The sequence below is a fragment of the Streptopelia decaocto genome (genome assembly GCF_964273445.1).
Source record: "Streptopelia decaocto genome assembly, chromosome: 4".
Lineage (NCBI taxonomy): Eukaryota > Metazoa > Chordata > Aves > Columbiformes > Columbidae > Streptopelia > Streptopelia decaocto.
Genome location: NC_138658.1, coordinates 35,806,578 through 35,828,060, shown reverse-complemented (window position 1 = coordinate 35,828,060; position 21,483 = coordinate 35,806,578). Strand labels below are relative to the sequence as shown.

At 33.4% G+C, this 21,483-nt stretch overlaps 1 protein-coding gene across 1 annotated transcript in view; it reads left to right on the top strand.

The window, feature by feature from the left end:
• FSTL5 (follistatin like 5) overlaps positions 1-21,483 on the top strand; it is a gene marked incomplete at its 3' end in the record, with an annotated part of 301,118 nt that overhangs the window by 31,105 nt on the left and 248,530 nt on the right. Inside the window, exon 3 of the mRNA XM_082051029.1 lies at positions 14,389-14,422. Within this exon, the coding sequence (XP_081907155.1) occupies positions 14,389-14,422 (34 nt within the window). The remainder of the gene's footprint in view (positions 1-14,388; positions 14,423-21,483) is intronic.

Below are 21,483 nucleotides of genomic sequence, written 5' to 3'. Positions count from 1 at the left end.
GAGCTTACAGTGTTAAGGTTGTTACATTCATTATAGTTAGGGTTGTAATGCCTCAGAGCAAGCTTGGGAGGGTGAGTGGGGGTAGGAGGAGCAATGATCAGGTGAATCTGGGACAGAGGGAAGAATTGAGGAAATTTGGTATTTGACCTGGGTTTGGGGCTCAGCCTTGACTTGGGCCTAGGCCTCATGAAAGAGCTTTTTGTCCAATTGAGCAGGTGGGTACAGAAAAGGAGACATGATTTGTTTTTAACAGCCTCCATGGACATTTTCTAACAACTGATTTTGCGATATTGATTCAAACTGTTTCCAGCCTTACCCTTTTTTTGTCTTACTTTACCAAATGGCTCACGGGATCTGAGTCAGATGTGCGGCAGTTGCTGTTGTCTGTGTTATTTCTCCAGACTAAAATATTTCTTTTAACTCCTTGTGAAAAACTTGCCTATTTCCCCCTTTCCCTCCCTTTTTGTTGTTTGCTGTTAAATTATGCAATTCAACTCTGATTCTTATTAATTTAGGCTTCAGGATTAGGTCAATTTAGAGGTATTTAGGTTAGATTAGAATTGCATCTAGTTTAAAGGTGTTTAGGCAATAATGACTTTGTCTGAAACAAAACAAGAGAAAAACATAGTGGCGTAAGCATGCCCTCCCAGTTTAATGAAGACAGATTTGAATTTACAGGCACGAAGCATAGAATACATGTTCTGCATTTAGGTTTTTGCCCAAAGGTTTAAAAATGTTCTTCCCCAACTAATTGTGCATTCTGTGTTATAATGAAACACCTGTAAAATACAGAAAGACTGAGTGTTCAATGTTTTATGTTCATTTAGGGTAACATAACCAAGAAAGAAATGCACAGAAAGTAGTAAATACTTCAGGATTCAAAATCAGCCTGAGCTTTCCTTGTGTGGTCTGGTCCCTGAACAACCTGAGGTTTATAGTTCACAGTGTTTATCTGGAAAGTCTGTTCGCCTGCAGGATCTGAGAAGTTATAAAATTTGATCCTCTAAAATCCTCTGTCCTAGGGAGAGAAGAGGGTAAAAAAAATCCATCTCAGTAAGATGCGTTGGTGAATTCTGAGGCCTAAGAACAGAGCTTTTCCTGAGCATATCAGTGCTGGTCTTAGCTCTAAGGTAACAAGATTTTTCCCTTCCTGAGGCTCTCTGAACACAGTATCTATGTCCTCTGCAAATTCTAGTTTTTTATGTAAGTAGCAAGACTTGCTTTTTCTTCCCCCCCCACACCTTAATCATTTGTCCAACTGTAGTCAAGGAGTCTTATGAATTATTTTTTTTTCTTTTCTCTGGGACAGGAAGTATGTTCCGCATTTTAATCTGCTTTATCCTGTGGGCAATAACATTCAAAAGGCATGTCCATTTTTTTTTTTTTTAATTTAAGTTCCATTACAGTCATTGTATATTAATAAGCTGATATCAATTAAATGTTACTTTTGCTATTACTCAGTACATGCTCAAAACCTTTTTTAAAATAAGTCTTAGGAAAGTTGCCTGTAAAATCTCTCTGTAAAATTTCTTCTATAGTCCTTTTTCCAAATAGTCATTCATTGTGGGGGGAAAAAAGAGAGGTCGAAGTCTGGAATTAAGGCAAGTGAGAAATTCTTCTTTTAAGCTGCCTGCTGATGCTTCCAATGCTAACTCATTAGCAACATCTAGCTTAAACTGTTAATCAAGAAGTCTATGGGGCTAGTGAGGGAAAATGTGCATCTTTACTATTGCACTGTACCTGTATTTTGTGTTCTTGTTCCGCAGCTGTGGAAAAGATTAATATCAGCCAAATATTTTAAGGGATGACAAATCATATATATTATCTAGTTTTTGATTCACATTGCCTTTTTAATTTTATTTGTCAGCTTGACAACATATAATAAAAAATAAAGTAGTGGTATATGGAGGTAGTGTAATTATATTCTACAGCACTCAGCTTGGCCTTCTCACATTGCTTTCTAGGAAGAGGATTTCCAGTTAGTCTCTTAATAGATAAGACAATGGGGTTTGGGCCTTTCTGGTGTTCAGGAGTTGATGCAAACACAATCTGTATCAACTGTCTTTTCAGATTCTTGATTAATGTGTTTTTTCACATTCTGTTACAATGGCAAGTCATCATCACAAATTGTAATCACAGAGGCAGCAAAAGAAAGCCAGAAGATATTTGTTTTATATATTATTTGGGATGTTTTGCTACTGCTGAAATTTGTGCCATTTGGATTTCTAAGATCATTAAAGAGGCAGATACTTGAAGTGTGTATGGCTCATAAGTTTACGAGATCTGGCTCTTTTCCATACCTTCCTTTCTGTCTCTTGTTCTTCAGGTCCTCAAGATGACTCCTTATAACATTCAATCTCTTTTATTTTTTTTTTTTTCTATCATCCAAATGTTTTATTTTATTGTTTTTAACTGCTTCTTATTCTCAGTCATTTCTCCCAATGATTTAATACCTGTTTTCATTACCTAGAAGACATAGACTTTTATTATCTTTATTAACCTTTATTATCTTGGTTCATTAAAATGAAAGTCATATCCTCTAGCTTATATTGTACTTGTAAAGTGAAAAATACTATGCAAAAATCAATATATAAATGTTATTAATTAATGAATGTGGTGTATAACAGATTTATTGGTGTTCAGACAAACTGGGATATACCCCAGCCTCAGTTTTTAACTAAATAATGAACCACTTGGTTTATGTTTCATTTTTCACCTTTCTGATTTTAATTAGCTATTTAAATTATGTTTTAAATGAAAATATTTATCTACTTAACATTTGTTTTAAACATCAGTATACTGTGCATCTATATGTTGATACATTCCCAAAAGAGTAAATGCAGCATTGATGTATAGCAGTAATGTTTTGTAAGAAAACTATTAATTACATTGGGCTTGAGTATAATATTAAAGTACAGCATTTGTGTACAATTAGACTATTTTAAAATTGGCTCCAATTAGACTGACTAAATATTAGGTCTTATATCCATGTCTCTGTTCAGTATTTCGGTCTTATACTTTGTGTGATACAAAAGCAAGTTCAGAGAAAATTATCTCTTTTTAACACCAGGAAAATATCTCTCTAGTTTTAACTCTTTCTTCTTCATTGGTTAATTTGTCCTAACTATTTTTTCAGCAGCAATTTTGAACTGTGATCATTTTACTGGGAATGTGATGCACAGAGGGAGAACAAATCTGGTATTTTTTTTGATAAAAAACAACTTTGCATAGATTACAATAGCTATCACGACATCTTATGTTTACTCTGTTATATTTGCTGGTGGGATTATATAAGAAGTACAGCTCAGGTTATTCTGTTTGTTTCTGATAACCGATTCCATGGTAAATCTTACCAGACAAGAACACTACATCCATCACTATGCTCAAACCTCTTCAAGCAAAAGCTAAGGAAATGTGATGACTTTCAGTTTCAGATTTATTTTCCATAACTAACTAACTAACTAAAACTGAACAGTAGGAGCAACAACAGCAAACAATCCCAAACAATGAAAACAAAACAACCTGAAAAAAAAAAAATCCTAACCCCAAAACACTGGTTTTATTTGCTTTTCAAATAATGGTGCTAAACATTGAGATGCTCATTGAAAATGATGAAAGTTTTGGTAGCTCTGCTCAGGCCTGACACTCAAAGAAAATTGAGAATTTAATGACAGCTTAATTAAAAGATGTCTTCATTATGTCTATTTTGATTGTTATGTATTGATACGACTATTCTTAAATGCTTTTAAGAACCCAGAAGGTTAAAGCCTAAAACATAAATGTCGGAACAATGATCTGCCAAACGTTATTGATAAAAAAGCATTTGTTTTTGACCTTGTTGAAGGCGACTGAAGAGATGAACAAGAGATTATTTTTGTCCTTCATGTTTTCATTTAATTAAGTATACTAAGTATAATAGCAATACATGTTTCTTTAATATGTTCCATGATATTAAAAACATACTTAATATTCATTGTAAGTTCTGTCAAATAACTTTTTGCAATTGTATTCCCCTACTCAATGCATTATAACAAAATATTAATTTGAAATAAGAAAAATCTAACAAGCTTATTCCTTCTATATCCCCTCTTCTCATGAAAAGAAAACAAAAAAAATGATCAGTCATTTATTTAATGTATAGCCCATAGCTCTGGGTATGTAACCTGGAATAAGCAGGCTATAATTCAAGTGTAATTTCTAAGGAGAACTAAGGTCTAACACTCTCCTGAGGCATCAGCACAATCTTCCATCCATTAGAGTAGTTGATGGAAATGCTATTAATTTCCATGACGCTTACCTGAGGATTTTACTTATACATCAGTGCAATTAATACAGAATTAATATTACATTCTCTTAATAGAATTTATTCAACTTTGCTGGTATATCTAACATTATTTGGTGTTACATCTTTTGATGTAACAATTCTGGTGGATAAAATGTATGTTAAAATTAATAGCAACTACTGCATTAAAATAAGGTGATCCTAAAAATTGTGAAAGACCAATCCCATTGTAATTGATAATTTGCAGGGTGTTTTTAAAGGGTCTGAGAAACCATCTCATTAGCCAGTCCGACTTCCCATATAAAGATCTCCCATTAATTTGTCATTATTCCTTCATTCTTCTTTTAACTGGGGCATGAGTAAAGCATGCCTTTCAAAAAAAATCACTGAGTCTTCAAATACTTTCTGTACCTTAATATTTTCAAATCATTTCCCTTGATGGTTTATTATTAAAAATTAGTAAAGAACAGAGGTTATCATTTGGATACATGTATTGTCCTTCCAGTGACTGCTTCCTGATATCTACTCCATCATTAGATAGAATGCAGTGAAAATCTTTAGTTTAGTAAAAGGAAATGTTTGCAAGACATTATTCATAGTTTATTATTAAAAACAAACCCAATTTTAGCTGTCTCTACTAGTATCAGTCCAGGACAGGGAAGAAAAATATATCTCTTTTTTATATATAGAGGAGATTAGAACTCCAGGTATTTACTGAATCGTTATTTCAGCTCTCTGCACACTTTTAAAATTATTTATTTATTTAAAAATCAGCTTGTTTCCAATGAGAACTCCAAGAGAAAATAACTAAAAGCTTTACAATACATCGTCTCCTTCATAGTAGGGAAACTGTAACCAATTGTCGGTATATCTATAGTGTATATAGCTTTACTTCATGTTTCATTTTGAAAAGTTAATTGAAATTCAACAATCAAATAATGAGCTAATCTTGACTTTTCTAAGATTTAATAGAAAAAAAAAAATCTTAGTTTTACTTTCTATTTTTCAAAATGTCACATGGTGGCTAATATGGTGTGACCTTTTGTCGGGGATCGAGACCCCGGCATGGGTTCTGGCCTGCGGCGACAGAGGAAGAAATGCAGCCGACCCAATGTGGGTGATAAGCATACTTCAGTTTATTGATGCAGAGCACCGACTTTTATAGCAATGCAGAGCACAGGCCTTTATAGCAGTTCTATTTATAGCAATTCTATTTATAGCAGACCTTTATAAAGCAATTCTGTTAATTATGCCTACTCGTCAGACACCGATTTGATAGCATACATAATGAGCCCATCCCAGCATACATAATGAGCCCATCCACTTCTGTGGTTTCTCTGGTATGTGACTCCCTCGTTATCTCGGAGCTGCCTCCTGAACTTTGTTTACTGAAGCTCTCTTTTGACCGAGAGTGACCCAGGCCTCTCTTGGTCAGTACCTTCCCACTTACCCTTGCTCAGCTCATGCTAACTGAGGCCTACTCATGCTAACTAGAAGAGATCCTCTTCGTAGAGAGGGTCTCTGGAGCCATGCCCTTTCTCTTTTAGCCATTCTCCAACAACCTTTGATCAAGTCTCTGGTTAAAATGAATGTATTCCTCAAATATATGGTTGAACATTTACAAAAGGGCATGTGTAACTGATTAATATTCATATCTTAAACATCTCTTTTCCTTTGCAACACTACCTTATCTGCCTTTGAAAGATGAATGTTAGAAACAATATATTATTCCTAGAAATTTCTCAGCATATTTAATCAATACTGGTAGATATACTACAATTTTACCCACAATTATGTCCTAACACAGACTAAATATTACTTGCATTCCTGGATTGTAAGAAGGTAATTGATGCTGATGCTTTTGTGTCTATAGTCTCAAATTGTCATTCTTTGTGCAGATTTTCTTTTATATAGACAAAAATTTGTGAAGAGGAAAGGTAAGATCTGAATGAGCCTTGGACAGGCTGAATAATAAAATGTAATGCACATTATGTGGTTTTTAGAAAATTATAGTTTAGAAAATTACACTTAAAAACCATTTCTGAAATTTAAATAGACAAAAAAAAAAAAAAGAATAGGGGTTTTAGGCAAATTATTCCCATTTATGTTGATGGGAATTGTGTAGCTAAGATACACCTGTACTAGTTTTGTTTTTTTGGGGGAAAAAATAACGTTATTTTGTCAGGAAATATAATACTTTCCAGTGATTGTGAGTGTATCTGGAGTTTGAGGAGTTCACAGGAGGGGGAAGATAATAGAATACCATGAAATACTGTTCCTTAGAATTTCCAACGGTAACTCAGTATGCTAAAATGTTGCCTCTTGGAGATCTCTCTCCTGCTTCTTTGTCTACTCAAATCTGGAGTGTCTTCAGATAATGTCAAAATAATTATGTATGTCGGATATGATGAGCTTATGGGCTGTATGGGGTAAGTATACTAGTCTGCAGCACCTTCTCAACTATCCTGTGTTATCTTATTTCTTTCTTGGTAGGCTGGAAGAAACTATGCCATATGCTATTCATACACAGGAAAGTAATTCTACACTGCATGTCTGAGCATTTAAAGTTTAATGCAAAATGTGCACAAATAGCAGTAATCTACTTCTGTATAGTCATAATTTATGTAGCATTCATAGCTTCGCCAACTTACTTAAGGAGAGTTGGAGCCTGGGTTTGACTGCATAATTCGGCTTATACAGTCTTCAGTAGGTAAGCTGTTTTGGTCATAGTGGTACAAGTTTCAATGCAAAAGTATATACTTTCCCTGCTTGAACCATGCATCAGGTGTTTTAAAGGTTAAAGCGTTATAAAAACAGCAACACTACACAGCCATATGAAATTGGTAGAACTTTTTTCTGTCATGTGCTATGAAACTGCTTATAAAATTAACATGTATTTGGTCTGTCATCAGAGAACAAAGTATGAAATAATATGAAAGAAGCTATAGTTATGTTGTATTTCTAGAGCAGAGTAAGCTTCTATGCATATTTCGTTTCCCTATTCAGCTCAAAACAGTAGCCAGTTGTTTTAGGACAACTGTCCTATGTCAAAGAGGTGTAAGTACAAAAGGGTAACAGCCCATGGAAGAATTGATCTTTTTTAAAAGACTATATTTGTAAAATGGGCCCTTCTCTTCTTCAGTAAAATGAAGGAAAGCCTTTGCCTGCCATTTTATTTGGCCCGCAAAATCCTTAAGGTTCCTCTTAGAGAAGATCTCACATCAGAAATAAAAAGACAGTAGAAAACTTCACAATCCTACTAAAAAGCAATAATTTAGTGAGATGAGAATCTTTGAATTAAAAGACAAAAATCAAAACTACTTCACAGCTTCAATTGCAGTAGTAATCAGGGCATACAGACCTAACTCGAGGGTGCTTTATTTCCCTTGGGACCTGCCGGCAGCCTACTGTGCATAGGTCTTACCTTGGCAGCTGTTTTAGGAAATGTGTCCACATGGATCATGAACAATTCTACCAGAAGAATCATTGCTTTTAAAATACATTAATCTTTCTCTCTTTGCCTATTTTGAAAAAAAGAAGCATTATTTTGTAGAATGTAATCAGGTTTCCAGACATGTTTGGTGTATACAATGTTACTGTGACAAGAGCATGAAGCTACTTCAGTGCAGCTGGTACTGAAGAACATGAGGAGATAGACTGTAACTTTAGCCCAGAGCAGTTGTTCCACCTTGAGAACGAAGGCTTTGTCTGCTCTGCTTTGCATGGTCTAAGGCTTTCTTTAAGAGTGTTATTTGCCCTACTAATACATCAAGGTGATTAGCTTTAATGCACAGTCAGACATGTCTAAACGTAAATACTGTAGATTAGGCTTTGTGTAGAACTTCCATGGATGTAAAGTGGATGGAAGAAGGTGCATGCTTTGTTGAAACCTGGTCTGGAGACAGTTTTCCTTAAAAGTTTATAAGCATAGACAAGGTAATGTGGAACTTTTGCATCTTTATTTGTTCTCTGCTTCCCCTTTGCTTTAAGGGGTTGTAATTTGCTGGGCACAAAGAGGAACAACTGCTTTGTACTCCCCTTCCTGGGCCTGCTATGATTGTTCTTCGTAGTCTTCAGGGATCTATATCAGCAAACTAAGAAACAAACCAGCAGGTTTCACAGTTCTCCCCACCCCAGCTTCTGTGGTTGGTTTTTTTATTGTTTTTGATGAAACAAATCTTTCACTGCTTTATCTAGGCTTCCCGAATACTGTTGGCTCCCTTTCATAAGGGTTTATGAATTCAAGACTCAATCAAATTTTCTCCAGAGGCCTCTAAGGCTTACTTCTAAGACTGTAATATCCAGTAATACCTAATCTTGGGAATGTCATTAATTCTGAAGACTTCAACAGCTTTATATTTTTCCTGATCTAGCCAGGTGCTCTGCATCTCTTTTCCTTCACACAAGCACACATTCATGTGATGGGTTAGTTGATACAATAACAACCTCTGGCATATTCTTTTCCCAGAATTTGTTGCCAAAAATTGTGTCAATCTAACAAGATTGAGTTGTGTATGCAGAATACTAGTGCAAGAATCTTGTTGAAAACATGAAATTACAAAACTCTCTGTAGTAAATGGTGTTCTGACAAGAGCAACAGGAAAATGGATCAATTTTTGCTCTTTCTTCCTAACTGTAGTAAGCAAGGCCTTGCTTACTGCTACTTAACAGAATAGCTTTATAAATGTAAATGTTGTTGCTTCTACTTTGCATACATATTTAGTTGAAATTGCAATTGTACTGCAGTTGCTGGAAGTCTGATGAAGTCTGATTCTGTGAAACTGTTTTGAAACACGAATGTTCAGCATAATGTCATTGATCAAATTGGTTCTAAGAATAGTTTAGCAAATTGCCTTGTGCTTTATATGCACTTGCTCTGTATGGCTGTGACCATGCTGCTGTTCCACCTATGAATAAAAAGCTTCTGTACATTTATAATTCAGATTTCTTGTAATTAAAGCTGTTGTATCAATATAAGGTAATATGTTGTTGTTTAACTACCACAGCTTGTTTATGTTTTAACAACATGGTAGAAATAATTATCTTGCTACCTCTTTCAATTAAATGATATTTAATAACAATTATTCCTTTAATTATTTTTAAAGTTACTAAATAGTAGCAAAGTACCCCCACTGTAGAATGAACATTAAAGGTAATGAGCACAAAACTAATTTTCTACATTCTAACTACACTTTATGATATGACTAACAATACATTTTCATTGTAAAATGTGAATCAAGCAAATAAGTTTGCACTCGCCCTTTCATCGGTTTCTGTAATTAGTGGTTTATGTTTATTAAATTATTTTAAATTTTGTTACATATCAAGGACAATCTACCATATGTTTTAGACTAATTGGCACTTCGTTGATTTTAAGAATTCCATTAATTCAGCCCTACTTTTTAAATACAGCCAGCATGGAAATGACTTTGTCTGAGTTATTTAAGAAAGAAATAAGGCTTCTTTTCTTTATGACTAGCCTGCTCTGGCAGACGCGTGCCCGCATCCTCAGCAGATGATTCAGGCAGAGGTATGAGTGAGGTTCTAGATGAAATACAAGTAAGTAGTTTGTCTTTTAAAAACACAGAATTAAGTGAAAGTCAATATGCTTCTATGTACAACATCCATGGTTTATAAATACCAACTCTTCTCCTTGCAAAAAGGGAAAAAACATGGGGTAAGAAACTAGCTTTATTGTTTCTAAAATGGCTGAGGAATTTTGTTAGTCTCAGAGTATTATCTACCTTTACAGATCAGCTTTGTTTCGTTGTTTGGTTGGATTTCTTTTTTTTTTTTTTTTTTTTTTTTTTTTTTTATAAATAGCTGTGTACTTTCTGTGGAATCACTGTATGTTAAGAATCTCCTTGACCGTCTTGCTCTATTTCCCTTATTACTAACATGAAGCCTTTTTTCTAAATGAAATTTGATACTATGCTAACGTTGTTTACGAAACATATAATTTCTGAACAATGAGTTGTCAAAAGTTAGGATGTTTTAAGAGATATTGATACTATTTGTGTGTTAAGACAAAGAAAATAGCACTAGAAAAGGAGCTCTTTTACCTTGCAAATGCATTTCTATGTGTATTTAAATCAGTTTCTTTACAGAGCCTAGTTTGAGATATATTGCAAATAGTTTATAACTTATGATTTACCAGAATAGCAATTTGTGTGGTCAGCCATCCATGATCTTTTTTAGTTCATAACTGTAGCAGAATATTTGACATTTTCTCCACTTTCATCCACTGTACTTTGGAAAGTGTACATTGAATTCATTCTGCTGGACACACAAGAAAGGTTTCTTTACAGTTATAATATGTTCTGCATCGATACATTTCATGAGGCTGATACAATGTGGTGCAATGCAAAGCCATGCAACTTGTCTGAATAATTTGGCTAGAGGCTGTTGAATTCAGAACTATTTTGTAATAGAAGCAGATTAAAAAATCCTGCAATGCAAGGTTATTTGTTTTGCTTACAGATGACTCGTAGCAATAGATAACAACACAATATTGCGGTTCATGTAATCTTTCCAGTGTTATTTAGACAGCAAATATATATAATTTATTTGGTTGTTAACAAGCAAGGTGAAAAGACTTTGTTTCCATATCATAATGTAGTACAGAAGAAAAATAACAGAAATGTGTGTAACAGCAGGTCTGTTAACTCCTCCACACCACAGTCTCTATACAAAATTAGTATGTTTTATTTAAGGCAGTGATGCTTGCACATTTACATGCTTTCTAATAGCACATGGGTAGATTATTATTATTATTTTTTTTTTTATTACTATTATTTTCCGGTCAACTAGCATCAAAACCCTAGCAAGTTGCATAAATGCAAGTGGAAATATCTGTCATGAGGAACAGTTTTTTGTTTACCTCTCTCATGTTCCAGGACTCTGAGAGATTTGTTTGTTTTCTCCCATCAGGAAGAACAGTTCCTATTTCCTTGAACTTAATTTTCCTAAGTTATAGGAGCTTATAACATATACTCACTAAAATAAGTCATTGTTTCTTAGTAGTTTTCTACATAAATTAATTAACATGTGTTATCTTTTAATAATAAGGAAGAATCAATATTTAAGACCTTTCAGTATAAATTTTTCTATATTTTTAAAATATGTGTTTTCAGTTGAAAAGTCTAATATTATGGCAGCCTTTCCCTAGGCAGAAGGCTAATTTCACACTTCAGAGACAGTACACCCAGTCTAATAACAGGTTAATCTTGAAATAACTTGAGTTTTATAGACTTTTCTTTATATTTGGATGCATTTTGATGCTATTAAGCATCTTGCTGGTGCAAGTCATATCACACTGAGGCTGGTCTATGATCTGCTAGCAGTTTAAAATGAAAAACGGAGTCTTTTGAGAAAACTAAACCATGCAAAGCTACAAAAAAATCTTTAACTGAAATTAAATAAAATAAGGATATTAAAAAAATAATGTCTTTAAAGAAAATAAAAGGTATTTTCAGCTTATGTCTTCTTTCCTGGAAATTGTTTGGATGTTTTTTGTTTTTGTTTTTTGAGTCACTGAAGTTTTAACAAATTCAATTGTAAAAAAATCCTGTTGGTTTTTTTTTTAAGTTTCTTCTGAGTCGTTTTCTTTCCTCTCTTAACTTTGCAGCACTTGATGCACTCTGTTCTCCCTAAAAGGTCTTTCTAATCCTTTTTAGTGTTTCTCTTCTCCTTTGACACCAAGATTTGATTTTCATGATTGCTTTACTACAAGGCTACTCTGCTTTACTAATCAATGCTTGGATTAAGTCTTCAGAATCTACTTATTGTAATGTAAAGAGCAGAGATATAGGTTTTACATCTTTGTTGGAAAAAAATTCAATTCTTCTAATTGCGAAAAAAAGGAAGTGAAAAAAGACTAGTGTGCTTCTATTGAGCTTTGTGGGACTAAACAGTGTTCACGGAACCTATAAATTGCAGTATCTGAATGCTAACATGGCTACATATTGGCTCTAGATCTTTTTTTTTGGTTGTTTTAAATAAGCATAAACTGCTTATTGTGAATAAAATTCCACTGAGTTTACACTGGCCTGTTGAAGTCTAAGTTTCACTCTCTGACCTCTAAAGAGATATGAAATGAAAATAAATTCTCCTTTTTAAAGACTAGAAGAAAGTATCAACTAGAAGAAAGTATCAGCTAGATCTTCTTAACCAAGTGCTGACTGCAGTTTAAAAAGAAACGACAAAGGAGTTAAGCAATACTAAAACTCTTGCTTTATTTTTAGTATAGAACGAAAATCATAACACCATGAAAATCAGCTTGAGTTACTTGTAAATTCATCCTATTATATCACATCCTGTATTTCAGGAAATATCATTTAACATTTTGAGGAAACTTTAAGCATGTATGTGAAGACACTTTTCAATCTAGTACACCATATTTTGTGTTCAATAAAGGCAAAAGTACCTTTTTTTCCCCTTTCTTTCTCTCTCTCTCTCTTTTTTTTTTTTTTATTTTTTTTTCCCCAATAACTAACAAAGCTGTTTAATGTAGTCACGGAGAAATTAGAAAATGTGTTTTCCAGGGTATGTATAGGTTTTAATACAATTCTTTGTTTTGAAACAACAAGAAAAAAAAATTGACTTAGTTTTAGGTGATATTTTTCTGTATTACGCAGACAAAGATAGGTAATAAGTCTTATTCTAAAATTATTTGCATGATAATTGGGAAAAATGCTATCAAAAGGTATACTAATAAAAGATGTATATATTGGTGTAGACGTTAACTTCTTTCCATAGATTTACATGTACAATCCAGACATATTTAAGACTAAAATAACCTGATATGAGCACCATCAAAATGAATCTGTGGTGGAATCAGTACACTCTCTTTGTTATCAATAGGTTAGAGAATGTTAAAAATACCCCTTATAAATTGCAACAAAAGTAGCAACAGTAGAAAAAAAAAGCTATTTCCTGTTGTTTTTTTTTTTTTAAGTATCTGTAATAGAAAAAGAAATTTAGAAGCATTTTTTTAGCCTATTCCAAATGCCATTTTTATGAGCATAAACTTATAAAGCATCAAATATTTGAAGAATACTTTACAGAGCACAAAACAGAGAACATCTCCTTGAGCAACTATTGTATACAATCAAAATCTGAAATTTTGGGGACAAATTGCCATCTTGAGTAAGTTCTCATAGGTATTTCTCATCATTGAAGACACCTAGCTCAGTGTATACTTAACACTGAATATCAGGTTATGCAGCAATTTTTTTACTATGTTTACTATGTTCATTCTCATCTAGGTAATATGAAGATGTTTAGTGAATACTTGCAGTTATGTAATGGTATTGTACTAAGAAACTGCCAAACTTTCATGTCACATGGACTTCAGCGTTTCTAAAGAAATAACTTGTCAGTCAGAAAACAAAATAAACCTAAAAATTCAATTAGGAGAGCATGCTATGGTAGCAGTTATTGTTTGAGTAGGAAATAATTCTCCAATGTTTGCCAAGCAAGCAACAGGATGTGTGTCTGGCAGTGAAATCAAAATGTATAAACAGAAGACCTTCTTTGATTTCAGCATTTAAGAAATAGGTTGCTTGAAAACTAAGTTACTATGTAAATATGGCATTATTTTTTTAATTTCATTTTTAACTTCACTTTGATTTTTATTTAATTTTTAAATTTCATTAATATGAAAAAAAGTATTTGTGAGGATTCTGGCAAAGGTTCATTCAGGATGAAACTGGTGACAGCTAAGCACTGCTTACAAGGTACTGGAAACATCTCTCTATATCACAGAACAATTTAGGCTGGCAGTGACTGCTATGGTTACCTAGTTGCACCAGTTGCTTAATGCAGATCTAATATCCAAATTACACCAGGTTGCACAGTCTTGTTCAGTTAAATTATGAGCATCTCCCAAGACAGAGGTAAAATGATAGACAGGACAGCCTCTCTGGAGAATGTGTTGTTCCAGTGCCAAATCATTGTGGGGGCAAAAAAAAAAAAAAAAGGAAAAAAGTGTATGACTTTATCTTGGGGAAGGATGAACTACACTAAATTTCTTTTGTATCTGTATGTCTATGATTTTTGTTGTAACTAATTCTTGAAATAATACATTCTTCTGCTTTTAATTGCAGCAGGAAAAGAATCAGGAAAGCTCCAGAAATAAAGGTAAGTGCCAATTATTTTCAAAATGTGGAGATTCTTCTAATTATCGCAAATCTAACACCTGTTGTTTTTAAGAAATATCCAGACAGATTGTTTGTTGAGTGTTGGGGTATTTGAAATAATAAAAAAACTATTCATGAAAGATGGATGAAATGTAGAAAATAAATGTGTAAGCTACTATTTTTGGAACTCTGCTGGAGATGAACAAGGCTGACTGCTGTACGCTGGATGGAATGGGCTACATGGCTTCTCAATAAGTTTGTGACCTCGACTATGGATGCTTATTGTACTTCAATGGAACACCAGGAGTGTCACTCTAGCATCTCCCTTTTCCACTTAGTAAATCTGTAATTGGATGTGATTCCAATTTATGCACAAATTAATCATATCCTTAGTAGGCTGTCTTGCAAAACTACTGTCAGCTGTGATTTTTACATACAATTTTTTTATACTTTCACTGCACCTAATTCTGTGTCAGTGGCTAAGCACTACATGAAACAGGATATTCAGGTTAAAGAAGCAGCCTTGTGTCTTTAGAAACCCCAGTTGTGGCTTTCATGCTTCTTTCCAATATAAAGCCAGTTAGGAAACAGAACACTCAAATCTCTTGGTTAAAAACTTACTAAGCAAAGAAGAAAGATAAAAGACTAAGAAAGACAAAATTGCCAATAGAGGCAAAGATTGTCTTGATATTGTAGTTGCTTTCAGAGGTAGGGCTATGAGGTACTTGAAAAAGGAAACAACGGGAAGGAAGCAGAAGAAAGCATACCAGTTAAATGTTGCAAAGAGAGGAGGGAATTAAGTGACAAATTAACCCATATCTTTTTTTTATTGCCTTAGGAAGCAATGCTTAATCACATCACCTGAGTTACCTGTTCTTAATTCAGTTATTTATGTGTAACAGTACTCATTAATCTCCATTTCATTGCTTTCCCTCACACTAAGGCTGTACATAGGCATCTAAACACAAAATAAATCTGATGATGGTTTGGAGTTGTGTCAGAACAATTACATTGTTCATGATGATTTGATAATTTACATCATATGAAGGACCTATGGTCCTTCATTTGAAGAGTGCGCATGGTAAAAGCAACCTAAAAAATCCCCTTCAGTTTCAAACAATCTGTGATTTATAATTTTCTTTTTTGAGGTAATACAATATAAAGTTGAGTCATCTCTAGATGCAGTGAGTATATCCATGATGTATTGTTCAAAAACCTTTCTTGATTTATGACTTAATAGAAATTCTATAAAAGATTGTAAGAGGTCAGATTAGATTACAGAAATTAGGTATTTGTGAATACTTTATTTTACAGAAATTACAAATTTTAAGCCTCAGTCTACAAAGAATGGTGCTGAAATTGGCCATTCTTTTGGATTTTTATTATTTATTTCAGTTACATTATGCTGTTTGACACTACCTCTCCCACTTCCCCCTCGCTCAGTTGCCAAGTGTATGGTCATTATGGTATATATGCTAGGAACAAGTAAAAGTAGGAAAAAAAATTATCTAGTTGGAAGTGCCCATGATATTCATTACCTCCTAGATTAGGTAACTAACCACAGAAACAATTTTTAAAGGCTTATAAAGTATTGTCCACAACTATAGCCAAAGCAAAGCATTAAACTCTACTTGAAAGGACAAATCCATTACCTCCAAACAGGCAGTGATATTGGCACTCAGCTGCACAAAATTTGTTGTGATTATATCCGTAACATCTCTTGAGGAAATTTTTAATCTACTAAACTTCCTGCATGCTATGCATGTCTCTGCCTAAACTGACAATTCAACTTGGAAGATGTCAGTGGTCTGGAAGACTATTAATGCAAAGGGAAGGCTTCAGAAAAATGCTTCCACAGATGTGCTTAATTGCCTAAATTTTTGGGGGATGTTTTGTGGTTATTGGGGTTTTGTTTGGCCTTCTCTTTTAATATTCTTTAAATTTCTTGTTTACATGTGTTCTTTTTCCACGTCTTTGCAAACTTTCAGAAAGGTATTTTTATTTCACTTGTAACCTATGACATATGGAAAATGTTTTCTGCTTAAAATACTGTTTGGTTTGGGTGAAACAAGGCTAAATTAATGTTCTGGCATAAACATTCCTGCGTTGTGAATGAGCATCTACCCTTCACATGCAGTATCTAAATATGGTGTGCTCTGCACATGTTTTGAGGTAGGTAAATTATCCCCAGGTTCTCAGGATAGGGTTCTAACAATATGCCTTCCACTCTCTGCATATAGAAGTTATATATGTAGTAAAAAGACAAAAACATTTTATGTCATTCCTTAAATGTTCTGAAACTTTCAAAAACAATTTTGTCTTAATTCAGAGGACAATTGCAGCCCATGTTCAGCATTCCTCCCAAATTAAACTCTGGAGTCTCTGACGTGCCTCATAACTTCCATTCACATCAGTATTTCAGTATCTAAATTTATCCAGTATTTCTTTAACATTGTGTTTTTATAAGACAAGAATATTGCAGCAGAATTAAAGTCAAATTACTTTTGACTTCAGAAGGATCAAGCATCAGTAACAAGCAACATTCTGTATCTTTTATTATGTGATAAGTGCCTAATAATTTTTCATTTTATTTCATTTATTACTATAAAATAAATCTGATTCCTATTCATACATTAGTGACAATTTTATTGCGTTGTAGTGTTTGTTTTTTCTCCTGACATTTTTTCTGACCCACTTGTTTTTCCCATCTGTTCTTTCTGCTGTCATCTGCTAAGTCAATCACACCAAAATAGAAGCCAATACCCAAACGTGCCCTGTTCTGACACTAATCCTGTCTCTCTCTGCTCTGTGATATTCCTTTTCTTGTTTCATTTAATGGATAACAGAACTTTGTGTACAATGTTTGAGGAAAAAAGCAGCACTGCTTTTATGTAAAATAATATGTTAACGTTTTACAATATTAATGTACACTGCCAAACTTCCTCATGAGAATTTCTCCTGCATGAAAATGATCATCACCAGTGCAATATACAAAGGAAATTAGTTCCACAGCACGTGTCTTTAACATGAAAGAAATAAAAAGGCAAACAAACACCAGCTACAAGCTTGCTAAATTTTAGTTGCTGATTTGAAGTCACAATTAGACCTTGTTTACCTCTCTTAACTTCTTCAGATAAATGAACATTTTATTCCAGACCTACAGTGGATAATAAAACAGATATTTTTGTGATGAATAGGTAATGTCTTTGGCAATATCAGACATTGCATTGTATTTAAGCAGTGTGCAGATTTTTTTTCCCAGGTTTTGCTTAACTTTGGAGACTTTCAGGTGCTTTTAATAAAGTACATTATAAACATTAAAGTGGAAATTGTTTCTGACAACATTATTCTTTTATTTCTGAAGAACCAGAAGGTTGACTAGTGACACATACCAACTTTTTGCCAAACTTCAAATCATCTTAATTCCTTTGCTCAGAAAAAGCATGGGTACACTGGAAATAATTATTCACAAAATATTTCAGTTAACTGGTAAGGTTTCGGTTGATAATTTCCCAGACTCAGTCATGGTTATTTTGAATTACAGTTCATTACTTTTCTAAGAACTAAAAAATATCTTAAGTATAGAAAAGCAGTGTGTAATATGTGTTTCTAAAAAACAACTGCAAACCCAAAGAAAATCTACCAAAACAAAAAAGCTAAAAACCAGTTTTGATTTTAGACTGAGTGTAAGGTTGTCATTTCGCTGATACTGAACAATGAGATGACACTGTACACAATTTCTGTAATTTGGGCTATTTGTTTCAGCAACTTAAAGAACAGTTACTGAAATATATAAAAATTGCTGCAGCTAAAGTTTGGAAAACGTACGATTTTCATAGCTTTTTGCAAAATGTGCATGTAAAATTTTACTTTAGTGAAGTACACTTTGGAGACTGATGGTATAGTATACTGTTGAAATTTTTGCGAGCTACTATTAATCTGAGCTTTGAACATCATAAACACCTAAAACTAAACAGGAGAATATTGACTGACAGTATTTTAATTACAACCTGAGTTTTTAACTGTATTCAATCCTTCCCATTTTATGCTTTCCTTAATAATCTGAATGTGTAATCATTGTTGACTCACAGATCAGTTTCAAAAATATACTTGTCTGTTATTATTAACATATTGCCAGGCTCTTCTGATATCACTAGCAAACATCTGTTCCTTAGATGATCTTTAGCTACAAAAAATAAAGAGCATACCATGTGGGCATCACTTGCATATCTTACTTGCTTTTATCTCCTTAAAAAGTTTGCATACCTGCACAACACTTGTGATCTTGTCTGGGATTCCAGATTGGTGTTGTAGTCTTTTTCTAAACAGTGATAAATGCAAGACAAGGAGTGAGAAAATCTTAAGATTGTTCAAAATTGAAAGAATTTGAGGAACAAAACCAGTAAGGCCCTAATTAAAGCAATAACTCTTAAATGTGACAATTCATCTTGAGATACTCTCAAATGTGAGTGGGTGAACAAATGTCTAGCCTGCAATATGGTTGGCTGTTATTATTTTTGATAATGGCCAAAACTACGTTTGTTCTGATGCAGAATACATGGCATCAGTGTCTTATGTCTTGTTAAACCAATTTACTATGGCAAATGCACTTTATTACTTTCTGTGATGTATCCAGGGACTCATTGGATCTGCTCAATCAAATTACTCTAAATTTGTATTTCAAGACACTTGTATTATGTCAGTACAGTTAGAATATGAACTGCAGTCCTCCTGGACTGAATTGATTAATGTTTTAGTTTGTTACACTGTAGTAATCCTTCTCTGGTATAGTAGTACATATATGAGGAAAAAAAAAAAAGTAGTATTTTAGATAATATACGTAGCAGCAGGCAGGTTAGTAAGTGTTTGTCCAAGAGTTTAGTTTTCATTGGAATGTAGCTACTAAATAATCTGACCTACAGTGTTCTTTGTTCTGATGTTCTTTTCTTTGTCATTATGTTCCAGTTTACCTGAGTGAATATATTTCTAAGAGCTGGTATGAGGATTGTTTGAATCGAATGTGCCAAATCCAGTCCCCTTTATCCCATTCCATTCTCTTCCTAGTCAACTGGATGTCAAACCTCTCTGTCACTTAAGAATTGCTATACGAAATGCAGCTCTGTCTTCCACCTGAACAATTCTCCATTCCTTTTCATTTTCATGCCCCTTACAAAAGACCCACAGACACAGTGTTATTAACTGAATGTTGTGGGGGTTTATTTAATTATTATTATCTTGGAATGGCTTTAGCATGATTAACACTTGTAAAAATGTAAGGTTTTTTTCCTAGGTTCTGAATGAATTAATAGTTGGATTATGAAAAGCACTGAAAAGAAACAAAACTCTTTATTTGTGAAAATAATTTAAATATAATAATTAATATTACAATCTTATTTTTGAACAGACCTGAAGCTCACTGTGAGAAAGTGAAGTATGTGGGTCAGATATCAGCTTTAGGTAATATCTTTGATAACAGTGCAATTACCCAGACTTTGAAAGTATACATTAAGAGCAAGGTCTGTGTTGTTCTATACAGCTTTGTGAGAAGGCTTTCTTACTCATTTTCAACAAAGCGTTAATTGATGAAGCTGAATTTCAGTTTTTAGATCAGTTAACACAGCACAAGTAATTGTACAGTTACCTAGTCAGACTTGCTACCAGCAAGAATATTTTTGACTCACCTGTTGTCTTGAGGTAAATGTTCTTTCTGTTAGTCAAGAAAGTAAGTTAAACTACTCAAGTAATAACAAGTGTATACAGCATGGCTCAAATATAACAGAATTACAGCATTTACCACATTTTAAAATACAGACATAAGTTCTGTACCAGTGAAAATTGTCTGCCTTTTTAGTATGGTGGTGCTGAGGGATGAACAGCATCACAAAGAACGTCTTGAGTCTTTTGTCCATATTTCAGCATGGGAGTTATTTCTAACTTTATGCTGTTTGGCTCCAAAGTTTCTAAGTCTACTTTTGCTATGACAAGTATGTATACTAACTAGAAAAAAAAAAAACAAAACCAGAATGAGTCTGAAAAATTAAACAAAAATTCACAGCTGTCGCTGTATTATATATGAAGAAAATTAATTGGAACAATAAGATATGTCTGTAGCTTTTCTTAAATGTACATGTCCATTATTTCTGCCATTAATCTAGAGCTGTGTGAGAGGGTCACACATATCCTGATGACCACTAGAGGTACCTACTGATATATATTACATATATAATCATATACATATCTATTATAGATATAATGATAATGGAGAAAATGTGAAGAAAAAGTATACTCCAGTTGTGTTTTAATACATTCATAATAGAATTAAATTCATGTGAGATGTATCTGACTTATTAGCAGCTTTAGGAATTATATGCATAAACAATTTATTTCTTCTTTTGATTTTCTTTATGGCAGAGAAATGGACATTTGACTTCCTTTTTTTTTTTTCTCACATGTAATTTTCATGCTATTTAGAAACTTGAGTTGTAAAAATTACCTGTGTCAAAATTCCAGGCAAGAACTCTTCTTTGCAAAATAATATCTCTATACTAACATGAGATACAATGGTTATTTCTGTATGTAGTAGCATTGTAGAGGTAACAGAAGAGATTGGTATACCTATCTAGTTTGTTTTCTTTTTTAAATTTATCCATGTCCTTCTAAAATTTAGATTATGTTTTGTTAAATTGTTAAATCTATTTCAAAGTAGACATTTTGAACTTGACTAGAGAGGGTATGTTCAGCAGTATTCATGAAGTTTCTCTCCATAGTGCATAAACACTTCCTTTGAACAGTTACAGCAGAGAAGAGATTCAACACCAGCCAGGGAGGATGAAGGAGCTTCCTGAGTACCTACTAGAATACATATTCATTCCTGTTAAGAGTCTACTAGCTTTGAAGAAGTCACTCAAAGGATGAATGTAGAAATTTTGCTTATCTGAATTTAAATGTATTAGCAGTCTGAATTTTAATTACATGCGACCCACAAATTATTTTGAATAGCAATACAGATTGACTAGCATTCTGATTTTTTTTCCATGTAAATTTTCTTTAAAAGCTTCCATT